At 43.9% G+C, this 25,869-nt stretch overlaps 1 protein-coding gene across 2 annotated transcripts in view; it reads right to left on the minus strand.

The window, feature by feature from the left end:
• Positions 1–25,869, minus strand: part of LOC111980526 (rho guanine nucleotide exchange factor 12) — a 130,563-nt gene that overhangs the window by 6,990 nt on the left and 97,704 nt on the right. For both annotated transcript variants that reach the window (XM_024011296.2, XM_024011300.2), the window contains 18 exons: positions 25,452–25,557; positions 20,310–20,531; positions 19,074–19,227; positions 17,796–17,831; positions 16,692–16,849; positions 14,876–15,022; positions 14,593–14,678; positions 14,005–14,130; positions 13,066–13,180; positions 8,951–9,051; positions 8,264–8,341; positions 6,961–7,036; positions 5,777–5,944; positions 5,128–5,215; positions 4,721–4,798; positions 4,489–4,583; positions 4,075–4,371; positions 486–806 (listed from right to left, as the gene is read on the minus strand). In XM_024011296.2, the coding sequence (XP_023867064.1) occupies positions 486–806; positions 4,075–4,371; positions 4,489–4,583; positions 4,721–4,798; positions 5,128–5,215; positions 5,777–5,944; positions 6,961–7,036; positions 8,264–8,341; positions 8,951–9,051; positions 13,066–13,180; positions 14,005–14,130; positions 14,593–14,678; positions 14,876–15,022; positions 16,692–16,849; positions 17,796–17,831; positions 19,074–19,227; positions 20,310–20,531; positions 25,452–25,557 (2,452 nt within the window). The remainder of the gene's footprint in view (positions 1–485; positions 807–4,074; positions 4,372–4,488; positions 4,584–4,720; positions 4,799–5,127; positions 5,216–5,776; positions 5,945–6,960; positions 7,037–8,263; positions 8,342–8,950; positions 9,052–13,065; positions 13,181–14,004; positions 14,131–14,592; positions 14,679–14,875; positions 15,023–16,691; positions 16,850–17,795; positions 17,832–19,073; positions 19,228–20,309; positions 20,532–25,451; positions 25,558–25,869) is intronic.

Below are 25,869 nucleotides of genomic sequence, written 5' to 3' on the forward strand. Positions count from 1 at the left end.
ACCGTTCAAAAGATAGTCACATTTGTAGGAAGAATGAACCAAGCGCAATTTTCTTATTTTATTTGAGTTTTTCTCGTGACCCCATTTTCAAATCAGGTGACCCCATATGGGGTAGCGACCCTTAGCTTGGGAAATGCCGGTTTAGAGCCATAAAGCTGATAATCTCTGAAAAGTGTAAATTATGCCCAATTGTGAACTTTTAACGTTCACAATTAAAAAGGAAGAACCTCACACATGCATAATGATATCATAAAACAACTTGCTATAAAATCAATAAAATGGCTATAAACACAATTTGTTCAGCTATGAGGATATTTGAACAATACACCTTACAGGGTGAATCCTAACTTCCGCTTAAGTCAAATTCAAACTTGTTCTCCTATTGACATCAAAACATGACTATGTGAAAATTTAAGGGGATTGGCCACTAAGTYTTCTGCCCTCCCATGACTTGTCCATCTCCCTGAATGTCCCAGTTGGCTCACCGTAGTCCTCAGATGTCTCGAAGAAGCCTGTGTCCCCAGGCGGGAGTTCCGAGGATCCTGGGGCCCCCTCCTCCCTCCCCGCCTCGGTCCTCTCCGAGGTGCCGTTCTCCGAGGAGCCAGGAGAGGATGCTGCTGCGCTCCTAGGGCCCGATGTACTGCTGTTGCTGTCCTCTGGGCCCCTCAGTGACGTGGTCCTCAGCAGGCGGGAGCCATGGGCCAAGCCCATCCTCTGCTCCTTCTCCTTCCTATTCTCATTGTTCTTGTCGCTGCCCTCCTCTCTGCTTGTTATGTGGTTGAGAAGGACCTGCCTCAGGGCTGCCACTAGGAGAAGGAGAGACAGAGGGCAGTTAATTAAAAAAAACATATTTATTCAGGGGAACCCAAATGAGACCAGTTTCTCATTTACAATGGTGCCTTGAGGACAAAAAAAATCATCAAAACAACAAAAATATATAAAACTACAAAACAGTATAAATACATTACCTCAGGTTATTACAACAATCAATTGCACACTTCAGTGAACTCATTTAACTGAGTTTAAACTGCCCTACTGGCATCAGGTAATCCAGGTGCAGTTTTTTTAAGGTATTCCATAACTGTGGTGTGTCTAGCAAGCTAGACAGGCAGTCATCATCATGAATCACGTTGACAATTACTGGCAAATCCTTTTCAATCCTTGTCATATGAAAAAAAAGTATAGATAAAAGGTATCGGTGCTCATCGGCAATGGACATAAACATTACACAACAAGTCGGAAATTGCAAATTCAACAATGAGTGGTTTGGAAGGAATCAGTGGCTACCTGCAAGCGTCGCAAAGCAATCACTAGCCTGCTATTCAGTGGAGTGGGTGTGTGGTCCAAGTCTGGGTTTAAGGGTCTCTTTTCCAAGCTTAACATTCACATGCAACACCATGGATGAGAAAAGGTTGAATACATTGGCCATGCTGTCAATCCAGCATGACTTCTGCCCGCGTTCAAAATAACTGGAAACTTGGAACTGGGAAATCTCGACTTCAGTGAGTTCAAGACAACTGGGAACTCGGGAAAAAAAACTAGCTCCGMCTGGGAAAATATGTTGTGAACGGTCATCCAACTCAGAATTCCAAGCCGGGAACTCAGGCCTCTTTGTACAGCTGCGAACTAAAGAAAACTGATGTCATGATTTGACCTTGTTTCCCCCCCCCAGAGTTCCCTGTTGTCTTGAAAGCACCCTTGATGACAAATTTTGCCCACAAGAACAACCGCCACGCCACCTTCCTGTTCAAGTGAGCACAGCACAACAATGCTGAGTCCAAAAATGTCTTGTAGGCTTCTGCATAAATAAGCTCAAGTGCTTTTCTTCACGAGGAGGAGATACTATATGTTGTTGGGTCTGTAACCATGTTTGCCAATGACAGTCTCTTCCCATTCAAATATTTGTTTTCAACAAAAAGTTCAGTAATAGACCCATGTAATTCCAGTTGATATTGCGAGGGTTGTTTTGTTTGCGCAATGCGCTGTCTATGCGTCGGTATATTGTCTATAAAAGTGGATCCTCGCGATTGTATTTTCCTTCAAATAGTAAGCGAACCGCTCCTCTCTCGAAGAGTCAAATTCAGCAAGATGTTGAGGCCTTATCTGAACTAACATCTGAATTTCTGTCGGTGCCCATTTTGAAAGTGCTGAACAAACAGGCCTACCTCGTTGCAGCTCGTTTGTTTGCACTTGCTTATACTTAGAGCTAAGTGTTAATTATATAAGAACAAACATGAATTTACTGAACATAAATGTAATAATGTTTGAATGGTTCAAAAGTCAAAACTCATGTTGGCGTTCAGTATTATTAAGGACAATGAGGTTCTTATCGACTTACACAAATCCACAGGGAGTCAGTAGAAACCACATTTGTTTAAGCAAGTCAGCCATATCAGCTATGTTTTTCAAAAAAGGAGGTTMATGAGGGTGAATGAACTGTTTCGCTGCCAGACAAGGCCCCGCTGATAGCCAAGTGTAGCGGTGGTAAGGATTCACTCCATGGTGCTGAAAAGAAAGCTCTGCTGTCGGGACAGCTTTATGTTTTTCAATTGGCTCATTCATCCACCCTCCTCTCCCCTGTAACTATTCCCCAGGTCGTTGCTGTAAATGAGAATGTGTTCTTAGTCAACTTAACTGGTAAAATAAAAAAATGTAGGCCCTAAAAGTTTGTGTGCACCATTTGTCACCGTTATAGTGCAATTGATGTATTGTTTAGTGTTGTGTTTTGGTGTGCTAGTATGCATCCCCCAAAATTGTTGAGTTTGCCCCACCAAGATTTACATGCAAAAATCGCCACTGGCGATGTAGTAGGGAGTTGTAATTTTCAACAGGCCAATATTATACAAAGTTTAGCGCATAAAATGTGGTAATTAACTACAATGACCATAATCCATTGGGCATCTACTTGCACGGTCCRTGTTTCTTTTATGCCTGCTACAGAAGAGGCAGAAGAATGCTCGATCGTAAGGGCATATAGAGAGCAGCTGTTGCTTCGCGAGGTATCTCTACCTGAAAATACACGATCTAAKTGATTGATAGTTGGTATTCGGCAGTCATAAAAGTATGCCTTATTTACTTTGAAAAACTACCAAATAATGATTTTGTCAAACAGCATATGCAGCAGCTCTATGATGGTTAATAAGCAGTCACTACAATCATGTGACTTTTATTCATTGTTTTATTCTGTGTTACAGCATTCAACCCAAAGTAATCGAAACTGAAATTGAAACCGGATTATTTTTTCATAATTGAAACAACCTCGTCAATGCAGCCCTCAATGTGTCCTGAGGGGAATGTGACAGGGTCTGACATGATGCTGCTGAACCGCTGGAGGTTGAGGAACTACCAAGTACGACGAGATGACATTGTGTCAGTCCTGACCTGAGCCCTAGGACCATGCCTCAGGACTACCTGGCATGATGACTCCTTGCAGTCCCCAGTCCACTTGGCCGTGCTGCTGCTCCAGTTTCAACTGTTCTGCCTGCGGCTATGGAACCCTGACCTGTTCACCGGACGTGCTACCTGTCCCAGACCTGCTGTTTTCAACTCTCTAGAGACCGCAGGAGCGGTAGAGATACTCTTAATGATTGGCTATAAAAGCCAACTGACATTTACTCCTGAGGTGCTGACTTGCTGCACCCTCGACAACTACTGTGATTATTATTATTTGACCATGCTGGTCATTTATGAAGATTTGAACATCTTGGCTATGTTCTGTTATAATCTCCACCCGGCACAGCCAGAAGARGACTGGCCACCCCTCATAGCCTGGTTCCTCTCTAGGTTTCTTCCTAGGTTTTGGCCTTTCTAGGGAGTTTTTCCTAGCCACCGTGCTTCTACACCTGCATTGCTTGCTGTTTGGGGTATTAGGYTGGGTTTCTGTACAGCACTTTGAGATATCAGCTGATGTACAAAGGGCTATATAAATACATTTGATTTGAACCTCAAAAAGCACTAATCGCTCAGCACTGGACAATAAGAAACACATTTTTAGTTTCCGTAGCAAAACATGATAGTGTCATTCAATCACTATGTGTCATATTGATTTAACTAAGGCCAAGGTAGTAAACTCACAGGTTCTTAGGGCCTCCTCGGCTCTGGAGGGGGGCATGACGAAGGCGTCATGGGGCTCCTGGTCGTCGATGGCAATGCCTTGGCATGACCTCTCCTGGAGTAAGGGCAGTCTGTCTGCCAGCTCTCCAACCAGAAACGCTTCAACTTCCTCCTCGTCTGCCTCCTCCACTTCCTCCTCTTCTCTTCTGTCTAGCAGCAGCAGCGACTCTTCTTCCTTGTCGTCTGATTTGATGCTGTCGAATGGGTTGATTGATGTGGGCGTGGGTTGCAGACCAGGCGAGGAAGTGACATATTTTTCTAGGGAACACAGAAACATGGGTAATGAAGTTGTTTTAAAGCTGCATGAAGCATAGTCAAACGCACATGACTTTTCATAGGGTGGAAAAACTAGATTAAATGTCTTGTAATTGATACCTGCGAACTGGATACTTCCCGTGGAAAGGCGGTCTGGGTCTTTGCTCAGTTTGGGTATCCCTGTGCTGATCACCTCCACTGCGTCTCGCTCAGCACTGCAATACACATGAAAAATGCACGCACACACACACACGTAAATTATAAACTAGGGCGATGTGAAACGGGAGCCTTTTTTCATTTGACAGCAGAATATATAACAAGTTAAATAGCCAAAAAAGGCCAGTTAACTTACTCGGTCTGAGGTAAAGGTATGATGTTGTGCGGTTTCGTATTCATGGTGTCTGCCCTCTGCGTTATCAGACACTGCCACCTAGTGGATGGGAGGAGCTAATGAGAAACAGTAAGCAGAGATAGAGAGCCCATCCCGTCTTTCTGTCAAGTGCCATTTATCTCTATGAGAGCAACTTAGCCTGGAGGGAAAGGACTTAAAATACAAATTAAACCAAGAAAATTCTGCTTTATCAGAAATATTAGTTGGAGGATCCTGTCCCTGCTTATTTCCCCCTGGAATCCTTCAACTGGAATTTCTGGAAAACCTGGGAACTTTGATAGTGTCCAGAATGTTTTAATCCTAGTTCCAGCCAGGTGACAACTGAATGGGAAGCTTGAATTAAGTGACTTTGTGATGAACAGACTTACGTTCTTTGCTCGGAYACRGTCTGGGCCATTAGCTCGTAGATCTGGGCTCCGTTGTCGGACATAGACAGCACGAAGAAGGACTTGTTGTCTGTCAGCGGAAGAGACAGCATATCATCAGAACATATATTACGACAGTCTGCTATGTTGTCTTTCCTCTCCAAAGCCCACCAGATATAGCCTGGTGCCAGATCTGTTTGTGCTGTATAGTCAACTCACTTCAGTAAAACAGAATGTGAGCTATCGCAAGATCAAACAGGTTCCAACCAAACTTAGTCTAATGTCATTGTCACTCCAAACACGATGGTTGGCAAGACTGCACAAACAAATCTCGGACCAGGCTACCACAGATATGTTGCTTGAAGCAATTTTATTGGACGTTGATTCCAAGAGACTTTTCAGTGGGACCCTACACTCAGAATGTGACAGATAGAAATGAAACATATAAGGCTGACACAAATCTCCATTCGGTTCTACACAAACTATTTCAGAATTGTTTAAAACATTACACACTCCTGAACAACCCTCTTAATTAAACTAAGTGGACGTGGCTTGTTAGTGCTTGCTTGTGTATCTTCATGTATCGTGTCKTATGTACTCCTGCAGAATGGATTTCCCTGTGGGGACAATAAACTGAATTCAATGGACTCACCGGTGGCCACCGAGCGCACCAGCACAGTGTTGAGCTTGATGACGGGGCTAAAGATGTGCTTGGTGTCGGCGGTGCCCGCCAGGTTCTTGCTGTGGCACTTGAGGACCAACCGCTCGTCCTGCTTCTGCAGCAGCACCAGGATGTCCTCCAGGAGCAGCGTGTACAGCTCTGAGGGCACAGGAGGAAGGTCAATAGATAAAGGTCCAATGAAGCCATTTTTCTCTCAATATCAAATAATTGATGGGTAACAATKAAGTACCTTACTGTAATTGTTTTGCAATTAAATTGGTAAAAATGTCTCAAGCAAGAATTTTGCTAGGACTGTCTGGGAATGGTCTGAGTGGGAAATTAGCTGTTATTGGCAGTGAGGTTTGGAACTTTCTTATTGGTCTCTTAACTAATTTACCGCCTGGTGATGTCAGAAGGGTACTCATGCTACTTTGTGTTGATTAATTGGTAGTAATGTATGGGAACATTTTGTATCAATCAAATGTATTTATAAAGCCCTYTTTACATTAGCCAATGTCACAAAGTGCTGTACAGAAACCCAGCCTAAAACCCCAAACAGCAAGCAATGCAGATGTAGAAGCACGGTGGCTAGGAAAAACACCCTAGAAAGGCAGGAACCTAGGAAGAAACCTAGAGAGGAACCAGGCTCTGAGGGGTGGCCAGTCCTCTTTTGGCTATGCCGGGTTGAGATTATAACAGATTATAACAGCCATGATGTTCAAATGTTCATAGATAACCAGCAGGGTCAAATAATAATAATCACAGTGGTTTTAGAGTGTGCAACAGGTCAGCACCTCAGGAGTAAATGTCAGTTGGCTTTTCATAGCCGAGCATTCAGAGTTAGACAGCAGGTGCGGTAGAGAGTATCTCTCAGTCCTGGCGTTTGGTACAGAGAGCCGATGGTTGACAACACACAGAAAAGCACTTACACTAGAGAGGACAAGCTAGTGCTTATGTAGGCTAAAACTAGCATGTGTACCCTTTTGTTTTTCTACTGTATGTTGTAGCCTACTTAGTTTTTCAGCATTAGATGATGACAACTCAAGTGTACTAAAGGGCTAAGCTGAAAATGATATTAGACATTGTCCTAAAGGTAAAAAAAATAATATATAGACTCTATATTATCAACATTTCTACACCGCTAAAACACACTATGTTAAATTGTGGGCACCTACCGATTGTCTTGTCTTTGTTGACCTTCCAGGAGAGAGGTCCCTCGTGCACCATCTTCCTCTTGGTCAGGTCCAGGCTCTACAGACACACACACACTTCATTTTATTTAACCCTTATTCTACCAGGTAAGTTGACTGAGAACACATTCTCATTTACAGCAACGACCTGGGGTATGGTGGCCATGATGGTATGAGGGCCAGATTGGGAATTTAGCCAGGACACCAAGGTTTACACTCTTACTCTTAGTATAAGTGCCATGCAATCTTTAGTGACCACAGTCAGAACACCAGTTTAACATCCCGTCTGAAAGACCGCACCGTAAACAGGGCAATGTCCCCAATCACTGCCCTGGGGGCATAGAGTACCACAGTATGAGTGATAWWAACCATAAACTCTAGTGGTCAAACAGGGAAATGGTTCCAATCGTTTTCCCACCATTCAATTTTCTCATAGAGATTTTTTAGAAAGACTTAAAATAATAATCTTCCATGTAGGCTTACCATGGCGTGACGTTTTGATAACAGTGCAAATAGGACTAGGTGACTTTTATGAATATATTGGCGGCGTGTATTTGCTAATTGGCTGCCAATGCTAATTGGCTGCCAATGTGGCTATCATAAAGAACTACAAATGCCATGATCTGGACGAGACTGACACAGAGGAAAATGTAAGAATCTCTGGATTAACTAATGTTAGCTAAATTTAGTAATGAATAAATTGGCTAAATGTATTTAAATGGACAATTCTGTGAACTATCTTGTGGAAGTTTTAAATTGGCACAATACCTGTTAGCAAAGGTGTCAACTAGAAATGATGTGCAAGAGCTTGCAGGGATTTGTAGTCTTGCATGATGTCTACTTTGATGCTAATTAGCATTTTCAAATCTGAGAGTAAATAGAGAGGAATATATTGATAAAAGTCAACTTGTCCGAGAGAGATTTACATGGTTATCAAAACGTCACGCCAGGGTGARCCTACACAAAACACAGCCCTTATTTTAAGTGATTCTAATATCCCCTATGGGAAAAAACAATTGGAACCATTTCCCTGTTTGAATGCTAGGTTATATGGCCTCCACTGTGGGCTCTATTGGAATATTTGGAAAGAGTGCCTCCTACTGGCCCTCCAACACCACTTCCAGCAACATATGGTCTCCCATCCAGGAACTGACAGGAACCTTTCTAAAGCTTTATGCCAACTGGGGTTGTTGCCAATGAGCATATGTCATTAATCAACTTCCCTGGTCAAATAAAGGTACATGCATGTAAATAAATGGTGAGACAAGTGGAGGAATAGAGGTCTCACCTTGAACTCTGAGATCATTGGGTTCTCACTCTGTTTGAGTGAGGACAGGTCCAGGCGTCTTTGGTAGTCCTCTAACCTCTGTAGGGAGAGGAGCACACAGACTTATCAGCACTGGCTAGACAGGACCTATTCAGTCCCTTAGCTGATATATTGTGGTAGAAAGGTGGCGGGCATAAGAGTTGCACTGTTTACACAGGAAACTCATGTATTCGTTTAGCCATTTATTATAAAATAGAAGAGAACCCATTTGGTTTTGGTGTTAGGCTGTGCTCCTTCAGGTGAGCTCACTGCCAGAGCAATACATCAATTATTAACATTTTAATACAATTTGAGGCTGGGGTGGTGGTGGACTAGCAGAAAACAGACAACGCATAGCAGGTGGCAGCAATAGTTACAGCAGCAGCAATATTAAGCAGAAAAGACAAACCAATCGCATAGCTAGGATATGTGTGCACAACTGGTCAACTTAAATAGACTGCCATATTAAGGTAGGAAGTGTTGTTTGAATCCCTTTATGCAATAACTTGAGTTTCCCATCGGAACTGGCTTCGCTTAATTTTGCTTGCAAGTGTCAAACAGTTTTCAACCGATTCATTTAATATACACCATCAACATGACAACTGTTGGTGTAGCGCAGCTGTGTGCACGTGTCTAGTCCCAGTGGTTCTCCTCTCCATAGTCAGTTACCTGTTTGTTCTCTGCCTCTTTCACCGTCTGGTTGACATAGTTGAGGATCTTCCTGCAGCACTCCCCGGCCCTCTTCACCTTGTCCCTCTCCGCTGCATCCTCTGTCAGGAAAAAACACACAAGCTGATGATGTCAGTCTTATGGATCGGACCAAAAAAGTGCACTGCAATATTCTGGTGTGTATCAAATAAGTGCACTGCTATCTTAAGGAGTGGACCAAATAAGCAGAGTCGGCTCTATGGGGTGGCCTGCTCCGGGTGGCCTGCTCCGGGTGGCCTGCTCTAGGAAGAGTCTTGGTGGTTCCAAACGTCTTCCATTTAAGAAAGATGGAGGCCAGAGTGTTCCTGTGGACCTTAAATGCTGCAGTAATTTTTTCGTACTCTTCGCCAGATCTGTGCCTCAACACAATCCTGTCTCAGAGCTCTATGGACAATTGTTTTGACCGCATGGCTTGTTTTTTGCTCTGACATGCACTGTCAACTGTGAGAACTTATATAGGCAGGTGTATGCCTTTCCAAATCATGCCCAATCAATTGAATTTACCACAGGTGGACTCCAATCCAAGTAGTAGAAACACCTCAAGGATGATCAATGGAAACAGGATGCACCGAGTCTCATAGCAAAGTGTCTGAATACGTGTGTTATACATCTTTCATAAATTAAAAAAAACAACTGTTTTTGCTTTGTCATTATGCGGTATTGTGTATAGACCGATGAGGATGTTTAAAAAAAACAACATTTTAGAATAAGGCTGTAACGTAACAAAATGTGGAAAAAGCGAAGGGGTCTGAATACTTTCCGAATCCACTGTATATGGCTGCATTTCAGATAGGTCAATTTTTTTTTTTTTTTAACATTCTGTACATTATGTAGGACCAATACCATGTGTAGCCTACTAAAACAAGTAGGCAAACTTTCACTCTTATAATTAATTTTGCATTACACAGTCATTGTGTGATAGGCTACTGTAAAAGAGATGTCAATACTACGAAAACGACACAAAGTCTACTTTTTCGCCCAATACCTGCTCTCTTGCTATAGTGTGTGTGTTGCTCTCAGAATGGGCATTTATTCTTATTCGCAGCAAATTCAAATTAGCATTGGTGGAAAAAGTACAAAATTGTCATACTTGAGTAAAAGTAAGAATGGCTTAATAGAAAATGACTCAAGTAAAAGTGACCCAGTAAAATACTACTTGTGTGACGTGATGAGGTTGGACCCAGGAGCAGAGAAGAGACCAGACAAGGAATCAGTGGTTTAGGATAAACGTAAATACTTTACTGAGAAACGGCAACAGAAGGATCACAGTAACACTGGGAAAACAACAAATACTAGGGCTGCGGTCCAAACACAAAAGACACACCCTTGTACACTTACCCTCGCCTTATGCCCTTGGGGGAATCCCCATCGCCATCTTGGAGGGTAGTCTAAATTATTAGCCAAGCAAGGGAAGTTTGCAACATAAGCCCCTCAGCCCTCGTTTTTAGTCGGCTTTGCGAGTGTACAATTATGTTCACTCCGGGGCCTGAAACTCCCCATAATTCAATTTGTGACGATTCTACATCCGGTAAGAAATCCGGTCAGCATACAAGTGTAAGTAAAAACGAATGCAAATAAGTTATAAATTGTGCTACTAATGCATATGACGGCACAAACACGTCTTGTAAAAAGTAAATATGTTTTTGATTGGTTATCTTTTGGAAATTGTAGAAATAAAACATTTTCCTTCTTCAGAAGTTCCAGCTAGGCAGGCTAACGTTAGTTAGCTAATTAATTTGCGAGCTATCATACAGTAGGTGTATATTAATAATTCTAAATTTAATATAAGTAGACATGCACTCATAATTGACTGTAGCGCATATAAAGCACCCACAAGCTACCTGTGGCTGAAAACACAATAATCACGGGATGAGCGAGTAACAAATTTCCGGCCAAGGGTGGTCCATTTAAAAATCATCCATTCTTCCCTCCCTCCCTCCCTCACCCTACAAGTATATACTCGTCAGACGTCATGATATGTCATCAGAACTGTCCACATAATTTGAGGGCTGAGGGGATAGGGTGTCTTTTAAATGTTTGGACCGCAGCCTAGGGCTCGAAAAACTCCCTCAGGAGACAAACGTATATGGCAAAGGGAAACAGAAAACACACCTCTCTTAACAGGGAAATCATAATTAGTGAACACACCTGTGTCATTAATGTCTCTAGGACGGTCTCTGCCGCCCTCTGGTGACAGGAGGAACCATGACAACTTGGGTAAAAGTCTAAAAGTATTTGCTTTTAAATATACTTAAGTACCAAAAGTAAATGCAATTGCAAAAACATACTTACGTTTTAAAAGTAAAACTATACATTATTTGTTTTTGTTAATTTACAGATAGCCAGGGGCACACTCCAACGCTCAGACATAATTTGCAAACAAAGCATTTGTGTTTAGTGAGTCCGCCAGATCAGAGGCAGTAGGGATGACCAGGGATGTTCTCTTGGTAAGTGTGTGAAATTGACAATTTTCCTATATCCAGTTAAGTACTTTTGGGTGTCAGGAAAAATGTATGGAATAAAACGCTTTTAAAAATCTTTAGGAATGTAGTGAAGTAAAGTACCGCCTCCCGGGTGGCGCAGTGGTCTAGGGCACTGCATCGCAGCGCTAGCTGTGCCACCAGAGATTCTGGGTTCGCGCCCAGGCTCTGTCGCAGCCGGCCGCGACCGGGAGTTCCGTGTGGCGACGCACAATTGGCCTAGCGTCGTCCGGGTTAGGGAGGGTTTGGCCGGTAGGGATATCCTTGTACCATCGCGCACCAGCGACTCCTGTGGCGGGCCAGGTGCAGTGCGCGCTAACCAAGGTCGCCAGGTGCACGGTGTTTCCTCTGACACATTGGTGCGGCTGGCCTCCGGGTTGGATGCGCGTTGTGTTAAGAAGCAGTGCGGCTTGGTCGGGTTATGTTTCGGAGGACGCATGGCTTTCGACCTTCGTCTCTCCCGAGCCCATACGGGAGTTGTAGCGATGAGACAAGAYAGTAATTACTAACAATTGGATACCACGAAAATTGGGGAGAAAAGGGGGTAAAAATGTATTTATTTTAATAGTAAAGTACCCCAAGAATCTACTTAAGTAGTACTTTCAAATATTTTWACTTAAGTACTTTACACCACTGCAAATTAGCTACTGCCATGTAGGAAATTTCACATCAGCTATTACTATAGAATATGCACTTAGTTTGATGTAGTTTTCCTTCCTGAAACTCTCCCACACAGAGAAAATATTGCGCACCTGGAGAAACGGCGGCTTGGTTACGCTCATTGCGTAGTGTGTCAAATTCGACAGAAACGAAGCCTATAGTTCTAATTATTGAAGTTTAAGCGATGAAGCCTGTAGGAATATTTGATAAGCTAGTGGTGCTCACCCTTTCGAGTTGACCTGTGCGTGTCGGTAGGCGCAAATGATGTGTAGGCCTAATGCAGCTATGTTTCCATTTCGGCTGCACATGTTGTAGTGGGGTGCATACTGTATCTTTCTTTTGTTGTTATATAAAGCGACGGTTGTTGATTTGAACGGCTATATTTCAGATACATTTTGTACATTTGAACAGTAGTAGGACTAATCCACCTTGTGTTATTAAGGCGCTAAAGCAATACTTGTTGTGCCCTTCGATGGATTTAAAATGCCCCCTCAGGCATGTCATCCTGGAGCTGGGCCTGCATATAAGTGCAATACAGTCTTATGGAGTGGGCCAAATCAGTGCACTACAAGACCAATAATGAGAAGGGATGGGATGATGATGCCGGCTTCATTTATAGACTAATCTTCAGAACCATTTCTTCTTCAGATTTTACAATCTCTGGTTGTAAAAGTTTGAGTGGCTAAATCTGCAGTACTGCCATTGAAAAAGGCTTTCCTTTAGTTCAGTAATGTTATTAAATATTAGAAGATCATAGGGCTTGGAAATACACCCCTCTTCAATCAACCGTAAAGAAATGCAATACTTATCTTCCAACAGGTGGACTCAGAAGAAGAGGGATGCAACTTATTCCAAATTCTTTTCAGGCCCAAGTCTCAACCTTTATTAGTTGTGTGGACAGACATTGTGTTTCATAGTGGTGTCTGTCTWCTGTACCTGTGTACTTGGCTATGCTCTCCAGCAGTAGTGGATACTTGGTCAGCCTCTGCATCTCCACTGGAATGATATCCTTCAGCTGCAGTCTGCGACACAGACGGTTGCTCTCAGCCTCCTTCGGGACGAGAGACACACCCGAGTCAAWACTACAGTCACTCACTCCAGATCACCTCAGTTCAGCCATGTCTTGAATCTCCCCATCTATAACTGAGCTTGTATGGTTACGATGATGCCCTCTAAGTCGTGCTTGAGTGAATAACGTTGTATTGTTCTATATTGAATTGCAAAGTATAGTGTAGTACAGTATAGTATAATACTGTATATTGCACTATATTAGTATAGTATAATAAAGTATTGTATAGTACATCATAACATAGTATAATAGTATAATATAGTTTAGAAAAGCATAGTATAGTTTGGTATTCATGTGTTGCACCTCATGTCATTGTYATGAACATACTTAAGACGGCTCATCCATGGGGGCTAATGATTGTTTCGTCTAAATTACACTATAGTGGCTTGGAAATACGATGACATTGCTAAAGTAGACGAATAGTTAGTAGGAAACAAAAAATAATATTCGGATGTCGTCAAATTTAATTWAAAAAATATTGTCATTCGCAATAGAAAAGTTAGCTAGCTAAAATCCGGTGCTTTCYCCTCAATCTTACCTATCTAGCTAATGCTATACTACATTTAAAGTCAATCTGGCGACATCACAATGATGGCAAAAGTATTTTTTTTTCTACAAATGCTTAGCTTCCTATAGAAATCTAATTGTGTGTCCAAGCCACTATAATGCACTTCAGACAAAATCKAAATTAGCGGCAATTATGAATGCATTGAGTAGAATGTCCAGKCCTCAAGAGAACCTTCACAACAAAATGGTGACGCAACATGCAACCCGTGACTAGTATAGTTAAGTATATTGTGTCGKACCTGCATAAAGGAGGTGAAGCGCTGGTCTTTCTTCTGCCGGGTCTTGATGAGTTCCAGRGCGAAGGGCTGGTTACTGCAGAAGGTGCCCACCGCCCGCTTGATCTTCTCCTCCTCGCCATCACTGAACTACACATGCACACACAGAGGGACATGGTAACATGTGCAAAAACACGTGCGCACGGAGGGACATGGACACACCCGTACGCACGGAGGGACATGGACACACCCGTACGCAAGGAGGGACATGGACACACCCGTACGCACGGAGGGACATGGACACACCCGTACGCACGGAGGGACATGGACACACCCGTACGCAACGGGAGGGGACACAAATGACAAATGCCACTACGCACGGGAATGGACAGACAAACACACACACGTACACAGAAAATGACACACGCACCACACAACAATGTTATCCCATTGGCTTTTGGGATGTACAGTAATAACCTCCCCCATCTCCTCTCCTGCAGTAGTGACGGGAAAGTTTGTCCCAAATGGCCCATATGGCTCTGGTCAAAAGTTAATGCACTAATAAAAGGGAATAGGGGTGCCATTTAAGATGCAAGTTGAGTCTTTTCTTACCCAAGCTAGTAGATCGTCTCCTATCAGGTCTATCACTGACGTCTCATTCTTCTTCCGAATGACTGTCACCTGTTCTGTTATCGACACTAGGGAGAAAGAGAAAAGCGATTACATGAAATGAGATAKCAAGGATTGGATATGCACAACATAAAAAGTCAGGGAAAATAATAMATCTGTTTGGGAATAGGTCCATATCAATGATTTAGGAAGTGAAAATGGAAGTGGAAGTTAGGATTAGCCCTGAGAGAGGAGTTTAACCGACACTGACATGCACACAGCGTACCATGTAGCTGGACAATCTCCTCTAGGTTAGTGAAGATGTGTTTAATGTCTCCAGGAGGCAAGATGCTGTCTCGGGTTAGTTTCTGGTAGAACACGTTATCCAGCACCTTCAACATCCTCAGGTGGGCTCGCTCTGTGTAGAACAGCTCTGTGGAGACACGCACAAAGTCAGACCCAAAGAATTAAACAGAACAAGACTGCTGTCAGCACATTCTAAAGCTATGCAGGCCTATCAGCCACTAGTGTATTTTATACAACGGGTGTGTCTAATCGTAATCCTAAATCCATGACGTTAAAATGCCTATTTCCTCTGTTCCATCTGACTGYGCAATCCACTRTYTCATCAGCCCAGRCAGGGAAGTTATAAACTTGATCTCCACTATAAAAAKAATCTAGACATTCTCACATTTCTTTTAGACTAACATTTCGTTTTCAACATTCGGAGATTTGTATAAACCTGTCTGTCTCTGACATTTGCAACATTGTTTCAATGAATGTGCAGGGGTCAGAAGTCACGAGAGAGAGAGAGGCAGGCAGAGTTTCTCAGCCATTCGAAATCATGAATGAGCTGGCAACATTTTTATGGATATATACAAAGAAATGTAAATTGAAAAAAGGTCAAACGAAACAAAGTGCAGCTAGTTTGGAGTCTTTCCAGATTCACTTTGAAGTTATTGTGTTGTGCAGAGGCGAACTCCTCTGAACAACCGTGTCCTAACGAGAGAGCACATTTTCTATGCCAGGCGAAATCGTTCCTCATTAGCTTATTGCTATCGATGTATCCAAATAAATGTCACTTGAAAACAGCTTAAACTAATGCAGCTACTGTTGTTATTCTGTCTGCACTGTTTGACGTGACTGTATGTTAGCCGTAGTTAGCTAGCTAGCAAGCAAATGATAAGAATGTTGCCAGCCAGTATGGCAATGGAACATTTAGAACGAACGACTGGGTCGCACCCATAGATACAGAACAAAAAGACTGAACGACTGGGTCGCGTCCATAGATACAGAACCAATAGAACAAACGACCAGCCGGCTTGGCTAGCAACCCTAGATTTGTTTTCGGGACTATATCTTGAGGAAGGATGAAATRGTATGAATAAATTCATCAAAATAAAGTTAATGAAAATATATCATTAGGTCATCAATCATTATTTGAATATGTTGGTAACCCATTGTATAACAGTGATAATGCCCTCGAAGCCTTGCCAATATATCCTCCAATCACCGGCTTYGAGGGCATTGWCACTTAAATATATCTCTATGGTCATAAACTAGGTGGAACCCATCTTCTTCCCGGCAGATGGCATCATTCTAACGTGACCACATCTGACTTAAAACAATGAGGTGGACACAAGATGTTTTGGGGGGATTGAGGCCTGCAAATTCCCTGGTATCAGGATCTACACAACATATGTTGTCGAATTTGGACACTTTTCTACGAAAACATCACGCAAACTTTAGTGGCCTGTTGTTTAGCTAGCGGATCCACAATCACTGATACTCATAGTGAAAAAGTTCACCACTTGAATGGACMCAGTAGCCTTGGTCATGGACACAATCTCAAATAACTAATTAGGTCAGGCTGGGGCGGCTAGRATATAAAGCTATGTATGAAAATATAAAGGACACATTCTAATACAGCACATCATACTTGCCATCTCAATAACCATGTCTCTTAACAGCTAACATGAAACTACTTGCAACATTCAACAAATGTATCTTTAGCAGACTGATAGCATGAAACTACTCGATCTGTATGATTGATCCCCAGGCAGCTGTACATTTTGTGGAAGAAAAATGGTCACCGGCCTCACCGTTGATGACTTCCTGTCTCTTGATCTCCTGTGGCGTCAGGCCCGCCAGGACCTCTCGGCTGACTAGTGTCTGCCAGTTGGGAGAGTCCTGCTTGCACTCGATCTCATTCCCCAGGTCGTCCTCACTCGGCACATCTGCACAGCCTAAACCCTGCATCCTGACATGAGAACAACAAGTCGCTGATGATGACACCTGGATTGTGCTCATTAGGGCATGCAGTGGCAACATTTTTGCAATGGAAAATGAAAACAAGCATTTCTTATTGGACAAGAGTTCAAGTAGTCTCTCCCTGTTTCAGTCAGTCTTCTTCTGGTTGGTTTTATTTACCTAATGAACACGGCCCTGGGGCCACTTAAACAACATTAAAGCGCAAGTCTCCAATTGAGATCAATGTGTGATTAATTGGGAAAGTTACCAAGTTACTAAGTGCAATAATAGGTAGAGGTGGACTAGTAACTCAATCAATTCTATTCAAAGATTTTGCCAGAGTTAAGAGGCTCCCGAGTGGCGCAGCGGTCTAAGGCACTGCATCTCAGTGCTAGAGGCGTCACTACAGACCCTGGTTCGATCCCGGGCTGTATCACAACCGGCGTGATCGGGAGTCCCATAGGGTGGCTCACAATTGGCCCAGCGTTAGGGGTTAGGGGAGGGTTTGGCCGGGGTAGGCCGCCTTGTAAATAAGAATTTGTTCTTAACCGACTTGCCTGGTTAAATAAATAGTTTAATCACATTAATGATGATTAATCAAGCACCACTGATTCAGTTCATTAAATTGTGTKGGAAACGCAAACCCTTTGAATAGCTGATGCCACAGAACAACTGAGGAAAATCAGTTCTCATTCATGCCAAACCTTCATACGACTACAGAGACATAAACAAATTATAAATAAAATAAACAGACCTGGATTCAAATACTAATTGAAATMATTTCAAATTCTTTATCCGTACTTGATTGAGCTTGCCTGGYTAAATTGACCAATGGAACAGTCAAACTAGYGCAACTGCTCAAAGTATTTGAACGATTTCAAATACTATTTGAACCCAGGTCTGTAAACAACATCACATGAAATAGACAACACAAATACAAGTTAAAAAAGACTCACCTCCGGGCTGGTTTGGGTGTGCCTCCCTCTTGAACTCTGGAGAGAKAAGATCACAGTCCCCGTCAACACACTTTCTACCGAGCCCAAATCCCGGAGGTCCTAAGGCATAGGTYGGAGAATTCCCCGTCTCCAAGCAATACACCATAAGAGGACAGTTTATTTCAATGARGTAATAAATGATCAGAGAGACAAAGAAAGGGATTTCAATGGCTCCAGTCTTCAGTATGTCACTGAGTGCTGTAGTAGAACAGATATGGCTCTGAGTATGATGGCTGGGTATGGGCTGTGTATCCCGGCACAATGGCCGAATGAGACTGTGACTGAGACAGCAGACTTTGCTGTCGACCGGTCATGTCGGATGATAACAAATGAGCTTGGCAGTGGACCAACACATCAGCAAAAACGTTCTGCCTTGGAAGGCTTTTTCTGGGAAAGCTTGCTCCTTCCTCGGACCAATATTTCAGTGATCATGCAATTCACCCAGCATGAGATTTAGTGTGTGTCCCAAATGGCACACAATTCCCTATTTAGTGAACTACTTTTGACTATATAGGGAATGGGGTGCCATTTGGTTTGTAGACTTAGCGTAGATTTGTGTTGACCCAGAAGACAGTCCTGACTCCGATTAGATAAACTGTTCGAGATGAAAGGATGGTATAGATTAGAGTTTCTCAACCCTTAAACAGATTAGACATTCACTATATATTGACGAAATCATCACATTTGATTACAGCAGATCTGCCCTCTGTATTTCTACGTGGTATATGGTCAATGGTCATGTAGGCTAAGTAACTAGCACATCATATGGAAAGGTGCTGTCACCATGGTCAATAAGCCTATCCTACTATAACCTCACTATGTAAACAATATGATTTTTGAGGGGGGGTAAACGCCAATGCAAGCAAAGAAATTATCATCATACAATTTGTATTTCTTTTTTGTTGCATTGGTTGTAAAATACATTGATTCATGTTCTCGCTTACCTCATAGTTTAGTAAAAAAAAAAGGGCTAAAGAAAGGTCACGTGAAATAGGCTCATGGAGTCAATTGACTTCAATGGCCCCATTAGCCTGAATTCACCTCCATATTTAAGTTGTATATTTCCCAAAGTCTAATCAATACCTAGCTGTGTGTTTTACACTGAAATGTGTTATAGTAAGAGAGACACTATCAAAAGTSTATAGACCCTGTGGCCTGTGTGGTCTAACAGTTAGCACCGCGTAGTCGGCATGAGTTTGAATCCAACCCCTGACACCATGACCTTGTGCCCGCCCTTACCCGTCACTCTCACGCTCCTCCTCCTGCAATTGGTCCAGGGTGCAGGGGCTGAAGTCAAAGTGGGTGCTGGTTGGGTGGGCCATCCTGTCCTGGGTGTCGCCCGGGTGGAGCCAGTCAGAGCTCAGTCTGGGCAGGGCGGAGGAGGGAGTGAGACCTGGAGAGGAGAGAACAAAGGAGGAGAGGAGAGGTCAGGGGCTGTATGTAAAAATAATCTCTGAGTAAGAGTGCTGATYTACAATCTGGTCCCAACTGGCCCTGTAATCTTATTTCCGTTGTGATCTAAAAGGCAAGACTGATCCTAAATCAACAGTCCTACTCAGACACTTGATATGGCCCCAGAGGGTAGTCCTCACATTAGAACAATAATCCAAAGGCAAAGGGGTAATGTCCCTCCCCAAGTGGATTAATAAAGTTCTATTCAATTCTACCAGGGTGAATGTTCCTCTCCATGTGAATTAATAAAGTTATATTCTACTCCACTTAAGTCCACATAAATCCAACAGGAGGCAATACGGTCCTAAGTAATATGGCGAAGGCTCACAGAAGTTTCTTCATTCGGAAGGTCAAACAAGATCTCCATTGAAGAGAAGCACGTTAGTCCACATTTACGCTTTGTTCATTGTTTTATCGTGTGATGGAACAAGCTCAAAAATCGAGATCCCCTTTAGTCGAAAAGCAGTGCAAGAAAGAATATCCGCACGACATATAGCAAAACGTTCAAAACTAAAAGAGAGAGGGGTTGTTTCGACAGATCATATGCAGACAAAGACGACATGCGGACAAGAAGTCCGCCCCCCAATTAGGAATAAACAAGAAGAAACCAAAGAAGGCAATTATTTTCCAGAAAGCTGGGCCACTGTAAGACAGGCTAAACCAGTGTAATGAAGTCCTGACAACAAAGGCCAGGGAGCAAACTTGTCGGAGAGGAGGGAAGTGGACCACAGAACAAAGGCAAACAAACAGCGTGGGAGAGAGAGGGTGGGGTGGTGCATGGAAATATAGAGAGGAAGCCAGATGGAAGCAAGACATGGAGGGAGAGAGAGGGAGAGAGTTGACATTGGATGAGGTGAGTCCGCCCCTCAAATATATAGCAATTTRAGCACTTGGAAAAGCACTACAGCGCTATAACATAATCCTTTCCTTTTCCTTCTATCATTATTTGAGAAATTGGAGAGGAAAAGGCAAATAGGAAGAGAGAGTAAGGAGGAAAAGCATTGGGAAGAGAGGGGTGCTTACCCGAGTCAGAATCGTGTCCCATTGGGTCGGAGCCCTGGCTGGCTGGGGCACTGTGTGGGGGTGATGCGATGAAGGCCGAGGGGTGGGTGGCCACATCCGAGCCTGGATCCCTTGATTGGCTGCCGCGGGCCGAGGATTCTGGGTGATCGGGGATGCTTAAGATGGGCTGGGAGAGCTGCTTCTGGGGGCCCCGCTGCTTGTTCATCTCTATGGCCTTGCCGACTACACACACACACACACACACACAAGCAAACAAACAAGCAAACAGACACGCCCGCATTAAAATAAACTACAGTCAGTACTGTAGCTCACATAGCCATGGGCAATCCATGGTAATAAAGTTCATGATGCCATTGACCTTAACAATGGCCCCAGGACCAGTGGAAGCCAAATAGCGCCATACCTTCAAAGATCCACCACCATATCTTACCGTAGGTATGAGGTACTTTCCTGCATATGCTTCTGTTTTTCAACACCAAACCCATCACTGGTGTTTGTGGCCAAAGMGCTCTATTTTCATGTAATCTGACCATAGCGCCCCCAGGAGTTTGATAAATGTCATTGACACTTGGATTGGTACCTGTGCTATGGTCAGAGGATATGAAAATAGAGCTCTTTGGCCACAAACACCAATGATGGGTTTGGTGTTGAAAAACATCAGAAAACTACCTCATACCTACAGTACAATATAGTGGTGGATCTTTGATGTTATGGAGCCATTTTGCTTCCACTGAACCACAAGGAAAACATGTGGTTKAAATTGAAGCAGCCAGTCCATAAGAGCAGACGAAKGATATCAAGGATCTGGAAAGATTCTGTTTTAACACACCCTGACCTGTTTCACCGGTCTTGTGCTTGTCTCCACCCCCCACCAGGTGTCTCCCATTTTCCCCCATTATCCTGTGTRTTTAAACCTGCGTTTTTCCCGTTTTCCTGTTCTAAAGTTTTGTTTCTAGTCTTCCCGGTTCTGACCTTTCTGCCTGTCCTGAGCCTACCTGCCGTCCTGTACCTGCCTGACCTTCGGAACGCCAACCATCTGGTTTCGATACRGGAAGGAGACGAATGGAAGACAGCCTTTAACACTGCTAGCRGGCACTACGAGTACCTTGTGATGCCATTCGGACTGACCAACGCTACCAGTGTTCCAGGCCCTGGTCAACAATGTGCTCCGTGACATGTTGAACCGGTTCGTATGTGTCTACCACGACGACATCGTTTTTCCCCCATTCAGCTCAAGAGCACGTCCTCCAGGGCCTCCTGGAGAAACAGCTTTTTGCGAAAGCAGAGAATTGTGAATTCCATYGCGCCAGCATCTCCTTGCTAGGATACCTCATCGCTGCAGGAAATATTCAAATAATTCTGACAAGGTGAGAGCGGTGGTGGATTGGCCTCAACCCCACATCCAGAGTGCAGCTGCAATGTTTCCTTGGGTTTGCTAACTGCTACTGCCGCTTCGTCCGGGGTTACAGCACCCTGGCTTCCCCCCTCTCAGAACTCACCTCTCCCAAGGTTCTGTTCACGTGGTCTCCAGCAGCTGACCGGGTGTTTTTGGACCTCAAGCATCAATTCACTACAGCTCCCATCTTAATCCATCCGGACCCGTCCCGTCAGTTCGTGGTGGAGGGCTACGCCTCGGATGTTAGCAGGGGGGCCGTCCTGTCCGCGTCCTGCCCAAGACTAAAAGCTGCTTCCCTGCGCTTTCCTTTCCTATCGTCTTAACCCCGCTGAGAGGAACTATGACGTGTGAAGTCAAGAACTACTCACAGTTAGGACGGCGTTGGAGGRGTGTTGGCACCGGTTAGAGGGGCGGAACATCCATTCTTAGTGTGGACTGACCATGGAATATCTCYGCACCGCCAAGCGCCTCAACTCAGGCTCAATGGGCCCTGTTATTCACTTGTTTTAATTTTACTCTCCTAACGCCCTGGGCCCAAGATTGTGAAGCCTGACGCGCTCTCACGCATGTATAGCCCCCCTGCTACACCATCTGACCCAGAGAYCATCCTCCCTACCTCCTGTCTAGCGGCTGCACTCATCTGGGGTATAGAAAGCCTGGTCCGTAAGGGGGGCCCGGCTAACTGGATGTTTGTCCCGGACTCTGCCTGTTTCCCGGTCCTGGAATGAGCACATTCCTCTAGACTTACCTGCCRTCCTGGCTGCCGTCGGACCCTGGCTTTYGTCCGACAACGTTTTTGGTGGCTCACCATGGTTCCTGACGTCTCCGCGTTTGTTGCGGCCTGCACTGTGTGTGAGCAGAATAAGAATCTGCGGCAAGCTCCGGCTGGCCTCCTTCAACCACTCCCTGTTCCTCACCACCCCTGGTCCCATATATCCCTGGACTTCGTCACTGGTCTTCCTCCGTCAGATGGCAACACCACCAATCAATCTATCTTTTCAGACTGTTACGAGTATTTATCTGGTCAATATGTAAGTGTATTATGTCTGTAACAGTGTGTTATATGTGAAAATGTGATTGTATTATAAATTGTATTTTAATGTTTAAGGACTCTTGGAAGATTAGTCCAAAATGAGGACTAAAAGAGATCCTAATAAAATCAAATCAACCATCCTAACGGTGGTGGACAGGTTCTCCAAAGCCGCCCATTTTATTCCCATTACCAAGTTACCCTCAGCCAAGGASATGGCCCAGCTCATGGTGCAGCACGTCTTCCGAATCCATGCACTTCCGGGTCGACATGGTTGCCGATCGCGGTACTCAGTTTTCGTCCTGGTTCTGGAAGGCGTTCTGCACCCTCATTGGGTCGTTGTCCAGCCTGTATTCCGGTCAGTCAGAGCGAGCCAAATCAGGACCTGGAGACGGCTCTTCGTTGCCTCATCTCCGCCAACCCCACCACCTGGAACCAGCAACTTGTGTGGGTGGAATATGCCCGCAACACCATTCCCTGCTCTGCCACTGGTCTCTCGCCCTTTGAGTGTTTCTTGGGATATCAGCCCCCGCTCTTCCCTGAGCAAGAGGAAGAAGTCAGCATACCATCTGCCCAGATGTTTGTCCACCGCTGTCACCGTACCTGGAAGAGAGCCCAGTCCGCTCTTCTCAAGACCACCTCCAGGTATCGGTGACAGGTGGGCCGCCATCGGACCCCTGCTCCCCGTTATTGTCTCGGGCAGAGGGCATGGCTTTCCACTCGGGATCTACACCTCCGGGTGGAGTCYCGTAAACYTTCCCCCCCGTTTTATCGTCCCTTTCCCTATCTCTAAAATCCTTAGCCCTTCTGCTGTTCGTCTTCTGTTGCCCCGCACCCTCTATATACATCCCACTTTTCATGTGTCTAGGAATAAACCTCTGTCTCACAGTCTCACAGCCCTTTGTTTCCAGGCCCAACCCTCTCCCCTGTCTCATCGACGACCATCCGGAATACACGTTGAGGCGCCTCCTGAGTGTTCAACCTGGGGGCAGGGGATTCCAGTTCCTGGTTGACTGGGAGGGTTATGGTCCGGAGGAGAGGTGCTGGGTCTCCGCTATGAATATCCTGAACCCAGCCCTCATCACTGAGTTCCACTGCCGGCACCCCGGTCAACCAGGTGTGTGGGTTGGACACCAGGTGGCGCACCTAGGGGGGGGGGGTACTGTTACACCCTGATCGGTTTCACCTGTCTTGTGCTTGTCTCCACCCCTCACCAGGTATCTCCCATTTTTCCCCATTATCCCCTGTGTATTTAGGTCTTGTCAGGTCGTACCAGTGTGCTTCAAGTTTTCAAGTTTTGTTTCTAGTCTTCCCGGTTCTGACCTTCCTGYCTGAAAGTATGCATCTTATAAATAGTTTTACATAAACCTTATATGTCTGAACTCAGAATCAAAGTTTTCACAAAAAATAACATGGTCACTGTGGTAGAACGTTTATTTTGATTGCCGATTTTCTGCATTTATTAAAAGTCCCATCAGGTAGACGGATTTCAGATGTGTCCACATAAACAGGATTATTAGGGATATTGTTAATGTTGCAAAGCATGTAAAAGTTAACTATTATATTAACCTGACTATCCACAATAATCACAGTGTTGTTATTCTCGCAAGGAGAGGGTGCAAAAGTATTGAAAACAGGGGTGCCAAAAATGTACCCCTATMTTTTTGAGATTTGTTGTTATTTGTTAAACAAAATYTCTTTCTCTGAGCAGTTGTATTAGTATAAAATAATATAATTTCCCAATTTTTGGAGCATACAATATAGCTCAATATTTGCATTTATTTTATACAGCATTTTTTGCTGATCTTTATCAAGAGTGACAATAATTATGGACCTGACTATATATATATATATACACATATATACATACATACACAGTATATATATATACACACACATACATACACACACAGTATATATGGTGGGAGCAGCACAATGTAATGGGGAGCTGACTCACACAGCTCCAGACAGGCACTTCCTGCTGCGGAAGTTCACAATCTCTTTACAGCGCTGGATGTAACAACACCACTGGCGTCTGTCCGCAGTACAATACCAGGACACATTCCACCGAACTAAGTTAAAATAGCAACACTTCCATACTACTGGTGATGTATTGGCCATGCATGCAAAGAAGTATACTAGTGGGGATATTGGGACATAGGKATGTGGTCTTGTTTTTCTAAATCTTTTAAATCTTTATTTATTTATTTATTTTACTTCAAGACATAATGGTCTAGTTAGGCTGGCAGATTGTCTTCATATTTGCGTTACGACATTACTGTTTCTTGTAGGACAAATATTTTAAAGAGGAAATGTGGCCTTTTTACGTGGATTCCTCTCAGGGTTTGGGTCAATTACACTTCAATTCAGTAAAATCAGGAAGTGAACTCAAATTGAAACGCAGAACTTTCTCAATGCTTTTCTATGAGGAAAATCCTAATTTCAGTTTACTTCCTGAATTGAYTGAATCGAAATGGAATCGTTGAGAATCTCAAAAAAAGTTCAATCGTTTTTTCTTCTTCTTTTCTACAATGATTAGTTTGAGATTCAGGCTCTGTAGTAGTGTATTCAGGCTCAGTAGTAATATTATATCTCAACTTCATATATGACGTCACTACAGAGCCTGTTACGCATCTCAAACTAACCATTGTGTTTTTTTTGTTCCACACTGGTGCTGCACACTAGGAGGGAGCACTTTGTAGTCTTCTACACTTACTWGAAGTGGAGTCCACACGGCTGGGCCGACGAGGAGGGCCGAGGATGCTGGGAAAACGAGGCTTCTTCACCTTATCCTCCCCCTCTTTCTCAGTTTTGATGCTCTTCTGCTCCATAGAACAAAACAAATTCAAACCACCCAGTCAGAGAATKTAAAGCTGGGCCAAATTTAGTAGGCAAACGTTGTGGAACGTTGCAGATAGACATTTCATGAATAGAGCTGATGTGATTCCTTATTCTACATTACACATTCTACATGTCAGAGAGACATGTTTGTTCTATGCTATATTACTATCTGAACATTGCCCAACATYGCGGCCTGCTGAATGCTGCCCTGGAAAGCTGTTAACAAGTGGGCCAAAATGTTACCATGCTTGGTACCAAGAAAGACCTCACACCAAGAAGTGTGAGTAAAACAG

The sequence above is a fragment of the Salvelinus sp. IW2-2015 genome, linkage group LG20, assembly GCF_002910315.2.
Source record: "Salvelinus sp. IW2-2015 linkage group LG20, ASM291031v2, whole genome shotgun sequence".
Classification (NCBI taxonomy): Eukaryota; Metazoa; Chordata; class Actinopteri; order Salmoniformes; family Salmonidae; genus Salvelinus; species Salvelinus sp. IW2-2015.